Source organism: Sinocyclocheilus anshuiensis, unplaced genomic scaffold (genome assembly GCF_001515605.1).
Source record: "Sinocyclocheilus anshuiensis isolate Anshui unplaced genomic scaffold, SAMN03320099.WGS_v1.1 scaffold734, whole genome shotgun sequence".
Lineage (NCBI taxonomy): Eukaryota > Metazoa > Chordata > Actinopteri > Cypriniformes > Cyprinidae > Sinocyclocheilus > Sinocyclocheilus anshuiensis.
Window position 1 is genome coordinate 186,379 of NW_015544176.1, and position 10,395 is coordinate 196,773.

General features: G+C 34.2%; 1 protein-coding gene across 1 annotated transcript in view; it reads right to left on the minus strand.

Moving 5' to 3' along the window:
• LOC107696197 (N-terminal EF-hand calcium-binding protein 1-like) overlaps nucleotides 1–10,395 on the minus strand; it is a 38,566-nt gene that overhangs the window by 18,323 nt on the left and 9,848 nt on the right. The window contains exon 5 of the mRNA XM_016496434.1: nucleotides 8,560–8,657. Coding sequence (XP_016351920.1) covers nucleotides 8,560–8,657 — 98 coding nt within the window. The remainder of the gene's footprint in view (nucleotides 1–8,559; nucleotides 8,658–10,395) is intronic.

Consider the following 10,395-nt stretch of genomic DNA (forward strand, 5'->3'; position numbering starts at 1 on the left):
ATTATTTATCAATGATGTATTAAATTGATCAAAAGTGACAGTAAAAACATTTACTATATTAATGTTACAGATCATATGATTTGCATTTGAAATAAATGCTGTTATTTCGAAAAATCCTGAAAAAAATGTATCACAATATTCACAAAAAAATATTAAGCAGCACAACCTTTTTCAACACTGATAATAATAAGAAATGATTCTTGAGTGTCATGTGACACTAAAGACTGGAGTAATGATGCTGAAAATTCTGCTTTTACATCACAGGAATAAATTACATTTTAAAACATATTAAAATAAACACATTTATTTATAATTGTAATAATATTTCACAATACTACGGTTCTTACTGTATTTTTCAAATGAATGCAGCCTTGGTGAACACAGGTGACTATCAAAAATCAAAAACACAATACAGATGAATTCAACGCTAAATTGAAAATCACAGTTTTGATTTTACGGTGTCTTTTTTCTTTTTTATTGCATGGCAGATGTCACTGAACTGTAATTCATAATTTTTTCATTTATTTTGTGCCCAGAAATGTGTTATATATATTTTATGGTTAGTGGATAGTGCTGTAAATTATAACCAGTGGTGATTCAAAAACTACACAATTGTTTAAATATTTTAAGGACAGCAAACAGAGACATTCAAATGATGTCTGTTCTACTCCATCTTCTCGCACTATTTCTCTCTTTGAGGTTCAATATTGGGAATTGGGCTCTTGTCTCTAAATGAGAAGTGTTATTCCTCATGCTCTTTGAACAATGCAAAACAGTATCAAATCAAATGAAATTCTGGCTGAACAAAAACAGCACCTGTCAACGCACCTAAAACGTTATACCATGCAGTGATAAAACAATCAATCGCAATTTGCACCTCTTTCTCATCATCTTCAGCAGACGGCCACTTCTCATTCATGTGAGGATTTGTTTTTACTGCTCTTTTGCTCACAGTAATGCTGAAGGTTTAGAGGCGTACAATAAAACACAGAAGCAAATGCCCGTAGTCTTTCACACAAAAAAAAGTCCCATTGAACTCATTAATCGTGTTTCACTTCCTCTGTCTGCCTCACTAATCAAGCGGCATAATGAAATGACACAGCACTGCCCTTCACGCCGACGACTCCATTTCTGAGACGCTCACATGCATTAAGTGACATGTCTGCTGGGCCTGGAGTCAGCGCTTGGCTAATTCGTTATCTGTGCGAGGCAGCAGACAGTCTCGGTTAAATGGCTCGGTGGGAACTGATGCACGCAGCTCATACCTGTGTGTTCCTCTGTGAACTGTGCCGATTACTGACATCAGACGCTCGGCAAGATAAACGCTGCTGTTCAGACCAGAATGTCAGTGCTGATAACCACCGACAGCACTGCACATCTATAAGAGTAAGACAGCAGCCAATAACCCAATCAATACATCTGTGAGCGGATCATCCTGTGTTTCACATCAGAGATGCAATATAGTAATCTCTTTTTCTTTCATGTTCATGAGTCTAATATACACACTGTTTTGAAGATAATAATTACTGTGGTGCAATAACCAAAGTCCCTTTAAGACAAGTCATGTCACTCGGCAGCCATCTTTGAAACGTCTCTCGGGCATGCAAGTGCAGTTCTTATCTCTTTGAATGGGGAAACATCAAATTCTCCAAAACTGTTCGCCAAGCTTACGATTAAATTTCATATTTGAAATCACCAAAGAAATCTCACAACAACCGTCTCATAAATGTTGTTTCTTTTGCTCCAATAGCATTAAAAAACTTCTTTTTCAGGCTAGACCAGCCAATGCGCATGCGCAGTCCTAAGCGCACGTCTCCAGAATGCTGACTGTTTCTATAGCAACCGGGACTTCTAATGGCAGCTCCAGTGATGAGATGATTTTACCGATAAGTGATTGGCTCTTTTATTTAGAAGGCGGTGCTTCCTTCGATAGAGCGGCCATATTGAGTGTTGCATTTTTCCCCATTCAAAACTATACGAGTGACACGTCTTGGTATCCTATAGTCTTTGGCAATAACCAAGCACATTATAGTAATTTATTGAAGTTAATTACTGTGACAATCACATATTAACAAGTATTATGTAATTATTGTCCACAAATCATAGATTAAACATACAAGATCTCTATTGAATCTTTGTATATGAACATTTGTTGGAAATTGAGGCCAGTGTTTAGGAGTAGCAACCCTAGTTGTCGACACTAGTACACTAATAGTTTTAGTAATTTTTTTACTGTTATTTGTAATTTTTTGTTTGCTTGTTTTTAAAATATGTCTGTATAGTTTTAGTTTATTTAGTTAAACAAAGATGAGAAATGTTGCCTTGTCAAGGTAGCTGAAGTATATCTATTCTTTTCAATTTAAGTTTTCATATATAATTTTATTTCAGTTAATGTTTATTTTATTTCAAGTATTAAAAATGTTTTTAGTTTTAGTTTATGATCATAACCCCTGATTTAACCCAATTAAAATGTTTGTTGTTGTTGTTGTTTTTCAAATAAATTGAAACCATTAAATCATCTAATAGTTCTTTCCTTATTAAAAGTTCAAGCTACGTTCATTAGAAGACTGTGGTGTAGCAGTCTTTTATAAAAACGGTAGCTTGAGTGTAGTTTATATAACTGTAGAAATGAAAAGATTATTGAGGTAACTCAAAAGTGATCCCCAATGTTGTGGGTGACGTCCGAATGTTCACAAACACCAGTCCTCAGCTATTTCAAACTTCACTGTACCCCTGAGTGAAGAACCATGAGTATATATGAGCACTAATTTCTAAGTTCTTCAAAGAACAGTCATTTTTGTTTGTGTGAGAAACCCAAAATGTTCCGTCAAGTGTCTTCTCAGTTTTACAGTGCAGTTTGTGGCCACACAATTGTAGTCTGATTATTCTCGACAAATAACATCCATTTTATCAACAAACAGAAATGAATTTTGAATCATATTGAGATGAAACAGTTTTATCTCTCCAGCGGCAGGTTGTGGGCAGCAGCACGGCTGTGTATGTCAGACAGATGTGAGTCTGAGCTGCTGCAGATCCATCTTCATCCACTCTCAGAGCTCACACATAACGACTCAGAGAAAATTACACACCTAACGGCCGCATTAGGGCCCAGGGAACATGCTGCGTGTGATTAAGATCAGACACTGACAGCCTCCAGGAATGGATGCAGAATACTAATTTTAGTGCTTCAGGTATCACGTCTATCTGCTGCCTACTCACAAACACTCAGAGTTCAAAACAAGTGGCAGCGGCCACATAAATACACAAAGGTTATATATGTTCAAGTACATAGCTAATACTGCTTTCAGTCAGAGGATGGCCAGACATACATTAGATAAGAAAACTATTTTCCATCTTCTCTCATAGATGTAATTTAAGTCAACTATGTAATTGAGATCATTTGTTGAACACTGTATGCAGTAAAAACATGAAGGCAACTCACCTTCTTGGTTTTATCCATGGCTTTCAGTATGGATACGTTCAGGTCTTCCAAGGCAGCGAGGACATTTTCATATTCTCCAAGATGCTGAGAGAAGTATTCTAAAAGAAAGAAAGACTATTTAAAATATTAAGATACATATGACAATGTTTTCATAAAAACACACTTCAAACATCACTTGATAAAATAATGTCATGTTTTGTTAATGTTGGAAATAATTCTATGCATGACCATAGAATAAGAATTTCTATAGAATATATTTTCATTGTTCAAAGCAAATTAGTAATTGAGAACTACTGTAAAATATGTATATACATTGTATTAATCTAATGCAAAATGTACATATTTATACTTGATGTTTGCACTTTTCATTGTAATACTTTACTACTTTACTTCATAAGTTACTTTCTTCCTTTCATTTATTAAGGTTGGTAATTTTTTAATGTTTTTTAAATAATGCTCTTATGCTTATTGAGGCTGCATTTAATTGATATAAAAAGTAAAAAGTAATATTGTGAAATATTATTACAATTTAAAATAATGGTTTTCTACTTTTACATCATTTAAAATGTAAATAATTCCTGTGTTGTCAAAGCTGAGTGTCACATGATCCATCAGAAATCATTCTAATATGCTGATTTGCTGCTCAAGACACATTTATTATTATCAGTGTTGAAAACAGTTGTGCTGCTGAATATTTTTGTGGAAGTATTATATTACTGGAGTAATGATGCTGAAAATTCTGCTTTTACATCACAGGAATAAATTACATTTTAAAACATATTAAAATAAACACATTTATTTATAATTGTAATAATATTTCACAATACTACGGTTCTTACTGTATTTTTCAAATGAATGCAGCCTTGGTGAACACAGGTGACTATCAAAAACACAAAAAATAATACAGATGAATTCAACGCTAAATTGAAAATCACAGTTTTGATTTTACGGTGTCTTTTTTATTGTTCATAGCATGGCAGATGTCACTGAACTGTAATTCATAATTTTTTCATTTATTTTGTGCCCAGAAATGTGTTATATATATTTTATGGTTAGTGGATAGTGCTGTAAATTATAACCAGTGGTGATTCAAAAACTACACAATTGTTTAAATATTTTAAGGACAGCAAACAGAGACATTCAAATGATGTCTGTTCTACTCCATCTTCTCGCACTATTTCTCTCTTTGAGGTTCAATATTGGGAATTGGGCTCTTGTCTCTAAATGAGAAGTGTTATTCCTCATGCTCTTTGAACAATGCAAAACAGTATCAAATCAAATGAAATTCTGGCTGAACAAAAACAGCACCTGTCAACGCACCTAAAACGTTATACCATGCAGTGATAAAACAATCAATCGCAATTTGCACCTCTTTCTCATCATCTTCAGCAGACGGCCACTTCTCATTCATGTGAGGATTTGTTTTTACTGCTCTTTTGCTCACAGTAATGCTGAAGGTTTAGAGGCGTACAATAAAACACAGAAGCAAATGCCCGTAGTCTTTCACACAAAAAAAAGTCCCATTGAACTCATTAATCGTGTTTCACTTCCTCTGTCTGCCTCACTAATCAAGCGGCATAATGAAATGACACAGCACTGCCCTTCACGCCGACGACTCCATTTCTGAGACGCTCACATGCATTAAGTGACATGTCTGCTGGGCCTGGAGTCAGCGCTTGGCTAATTCGTTATCTGTGCGAGGCAGCAGACAGTCTCGGTTAAATGGCTCGGTGGGAACTGATGCACGCAGCTCATACCTGTGTGTTCCTCTGTGAACTGTGCCGATTACTGACATCAGACGCTCGGCAAGATAAACGCTGCTGTTCAGACCAGAATGTCAGTGCTGATAACCACCGACAGCACTGCACATCTATAAGAGTAAGACAGCAGCCAATAACCCAATCAATACATCTGTGAGCGGATCATCCTGTGTTTCACATCAGAGATGCAATATAGTAATCTCTTTTTCTTTCATGTTCATGAGTCTAATATACACACTGTTTTGAAGATAATAATTACTGTGGTGCAATAACCAAAGTCCCTTTAAGACAAGTCATGTCACTCGGCAGCCATCTTTGAAACGTCTCTCGGGCATGCAAGTGCAGTTCTTATCTCTTTGAATGGGGAAACATCAAATTCTCCAAAACTGTTCGCCAAGCTTACGATTAAATTTCATATTTGAAATCACCAAAGAAATCTCACAACAACCGTCTCATAAATGTTGTTTCTTTTGCTCCAATAGCATTAAAAAACTTCTTTTTCAGGCTAGACCAGCCAATGCGCATGCGCAGTCCTAAGCGCACGTCTACAGAATGCTGACTGTTTCTATAGCAACCGGGACTTCTAATGGCAGCTCCAGTGATGAGATGATTTTACCGATAAGTGATTGGCTCTTTTATTTAGAAGGCGGTGCTTCCTTCGATAGAGCGGCCATATTGAGTGTTGCATTTTTCCCCATTCAAAACTATACGAGTGACACGTCTTGGTATCCTATAGTCTTTGGCAATAACCAAGCACATTATAGTAATTTATTGAAGTTAATTACTGTGACAATCACATATTAACAAGTATTATGTAATTATTGTCCACAAATCATAGATTAAACATACAAGATCTCTATTGAATCTTTGTATATGAACATTTGTTGGAAATTGAGGCCAGTGTTTAGGAGTAGCAACCCTAGTTGTCGACACTAGTACACTAATAGTTTTAGTAATTTTTTTACTGTTATTTGTAATTTTTTGTTTGCTTGTTTTTAAAATATGTCTGTATAGTTTTAGTTTATTTAGTTAAACAAAGATGAGAAATGTTGCCTTGTCAAGGTAGCTGAAGTATATCTATTCTTTTCAATTTAAGTTTTCATATATAATTTTATTTCAGTTAATGTTTATTTTATTTCAAGTATTAAAAATGTTTTTAGTTTTAGTTTATGATCATAACCCCTGATTTAACCCAATTAAAATGTTTGTTGTTGTTGTTGTTTTTCAAATAAATTGAAACCATTAAATCATCTAATAGTTCTTTCCTTATTAAAAGTTCAAGCTACGTTCATTAGAAGACTGTGGTGTAGCAGTCTTTTATAAAAACGGTAGCTTGAGTGTAGTTTATATAACTGTAGAAATGAAAAGATTATTGAGGTAACTCAAAAGTGATCCCCAATGTTGTGGGTGACGTCCGAATGTTCACAAACACCAGTCCTCAGCTATTTCAAACTTCACTGTACCCCTGAGTGAAGAACCATGAGTATATATGAGCACTAATTTCTAAGTTCTTCAAAGAACAGTCATTTTTGTTTGTGTGAGAAACCCAAAATGTTCCGTCAAGTGTCTTCTCAGTTTTACAGTGCAGTTTGTGGCCACACAATTGTAGTCTGATTATTCTCGACAAATAACATCCATTTTATCAACAAACAGAAATTAATTTTGAATCATATTGAGATGAAACAGTTTTATCTCTCCAGCGGCAGGTTGTGGGCAGCAGCACGGCTGTGTATGTCAGACAGATGTGAGTCTGAGCTGCTGCAGATCCATCTTCATCCACTCTCAGAGCTCACACATAACGACTCAGAGAAAATTACACACCTAACGGCCGCATTAGGGCCCAGGGAACATGCTGCGTGTGATTAAGATCAGACACTGACAGCCTCCAGGAATGGATGCAGAATACTAATTTTAGTGCTTCAGGTATCACGTCTATCTGCTGCCTACTCACAAACACTCAGAGTTCAAAACAAGTGGCAGCGGCCACATAAATACACAAAGGTTATATATGTTCAAGTACATAGCTAATACTGCTTTCAGTCAGAGGATGGCCAGACATACATTAGATAAGAAAACTATTTTCCATCTTCTCTCATAGATGTAATTTAAGTCAACTATGTAATTGAGATCATTTGTTGAACACTGTATGCAGTAAAAACATGAAGGCAACTCACCTTCTTGGTTTTATCCATGGCTTTCAGTATGGATACGTTCAGGTCTTCCAAGGCAGCGAGGACATTTTCATATTCTCCAAGATGCTGAGAGAAGTATTCTAAAAGAAAGAAAGACTATTTAAAATATTAAGATACATATGACAATGTTTTCATAAAAACACACTTCAAACATCACTTGATAAAATAATGTCATGTTTTGTTAATGTTGGAAATAATTCTATGCATGACCATAGAATAAGAATTTCTATAGAATATATTTTCATTGTTCAAAGCAAATTAGTAATTGAGAACTACTGTAAAATATGTATATACATTGTATTAATCTAATGCAAAATGTACATATTTATACTTGATGTTTGCACTTTTCATTGTAATACTTTACTACTTTACTTCATAAGTTACTTTCTTCCTTTCATTTATTAAGGTTGGTAATTTTTTAATGTTTTTTAAATAATGCTCTTATGCTTATTGAGGCTGCATTTAATTGATATAAAAAGTAAAAAGTAATATTGTGAAATATTATTACAATTTAAAATAATGGTTTTCTACTTTTACATCATTTAAAATGTAAATAATTCCTGTGTTGTCAAAGCTGAGTGTCACATGATCCATCAGAAATCATTCTAATATGCTGATTTGCTGCTCAAGACACATTTATTATTAAATTAATTTTGAATCATATTGAGATGAAACAGTTTTATCTCTCCAGCGGCAGGTTGTGGGCAGCAGCACGGCTGTGTATGTCAGACAGATGTGAGTCTGAGCTGCTGCAGATCCATCTTCATCCACTCTCAGAGCTCACACATAACGACTCAGAGAAAATTACACACCTAACGGCCGCATTAGGGCCCAGGGAACATGCTGCGTGTGATTAAGATCAGACACTGACAGCCTCCAGGAATGGATGCAGAATACTAATTTTAGTGCTTCAGGTATCACGTCTATCTGCTGCCTACTCACAAACACTCAGAGTTCAAAACAAGTGGCAGCGGCCACATAAATACACAAAGGTTATATATGTTCAAGTACATAGCTAATACTGCTTTCAGTCAGAGGATGGCCAGACATACATTAGATAAGAAAACTATTTTCCATCTTCTCTCATAGATGTAATTTAAGTCAACTATGTAATTGAGATCATTTGTTGAACACTGTATGCAGTAAAAACATGAAGGCAACTCACCTTCTTGGTTTTATCCATGGCTTTCAGTATGGATACGTTCAGGTCTTCCAAGGCAGCGAGGACGTTTTCATATTCTCCAAGATGCTGAGAGAAGTATTCTAAAAGAAAGAAAGACTATTTAAAATATTAAGATACATATGACAATGTTTTCATAAAAACACACTTCAAACATCACTTGATAAAATAATGTCATGTTTTGTTAATGTTGGAAATAATTCTATGCATGACCATAGAATAAGAATTTCTATAGAATATATTTTCATTGTTCAAAGCAAATTAGTAATTGAGAACTACTGTAAAATATGTATATACATTGTATTAATCTAATGCAAAATGTACATATTTATACTTGATGTTTGCACTTTTCATTGTAATACTTTACTACTTTACTTCATAAGTTACTTTCTTCCTTTCATTTATTAAGGTTGGTAATTTTTTAATGTTTTTTAAATAATGCTCTTATGCTTATTGAGGCTGCATTTAATTGATATAAAAAGTAAAAAGTAATATTGTGAAATATTATTACAATTTAAAATAATGGTTTTCTACTTTTACATCATTTAAAATGTAAATAATTCCTGTGTTGTCAAAGCTGAGTGTCACATGATCCATCAGAAATCATTCTAATATGCTGATTTGCTGCTCAAGACACATTTATTATTATCAGTGTTGAAAACAGTTGTGCTGCTGAATATTTTTGTGGAAGTATTATATTAATACTTTTATTCAGCAAGGATGCATTTAAATTAGTCAAAAGTGACAATAAAGACATGTATAATGTTACAAAATACAGTATTTCTGTCTCAGATAAATGTTGTTCTTTTGAATTAATCAAATAATCCTGAAAAAAAGTATGATGATTTCCACAAAACTGCTATTTATAATAATTTATGTTATTTATAATAATGAGAACCATTATTTATAATTGAGAATCAATAATAATTAAGCAGCAAATCAGCATATTGAAATGATATCTGAAGGATCATGTGACACTGAAGACTGGAGTAATGATGCTGAAACTGAATTATTTTCAGGATTGTCTGATGAATAGTTCAAAAGTACAGCGTTATTAAATTTCACTGACCCCAAACCTTTTTTTTTATTTAAATGATTTATTATAAATAAATGATCTTCCACATATACACATTTACTGTATATAAAACAGTGTAATACATTAGCCCATTTAAGCCCACCGGCAACTATAGTTGCCGCAGTTTATTGTTGTCATTTTCCTTTTGTAAGTATTTTTCTAGATGTTATCCATGTTTTATTTCTCAATGACATGCAAGCAAACAATCAAATAAAGGATTTCAAGAAAAAAGAAAAAAAGAAAGGTTCACTTCCTTCCGGTCACATGAGGCAAGTTCCTACCCCTACTTCCAGGAAGCATGGCGAAGGCAAACCCTCCCAAAGAAATTTAATTTTCATGCTACTAATAAGTATTTTTTGTTGACATATATATATCTACATAATCATGAAGGTCTCTAGAATCATCCAAACAAAACAAATCTTCCAGGACATCTATTGTTTTTTGTATACTTAGTCAAAAGTCCAAGCGGCAACTATAGGTACTGCCCCACTTCTGTGTCTGCTTTTGTCATGGGGGGTGGGAATTTCTAGTTTTCAAGTGACAGCAGCAGTTTACAAACTTCCGTCAGTCACACAAAAGGAAGAATGGAAAAATAAAGGGCTAACGCATGGGATGAATTGCTGTCATTATTATACGAAATCACCTACTACAGTCAGCCATTGAATACTATGAGCCTAAAAAAATGCGTAATTTTCTTTCAGGTATACCTTTTTTATTATATAGATGTAATATTTTCTTCATTCTAT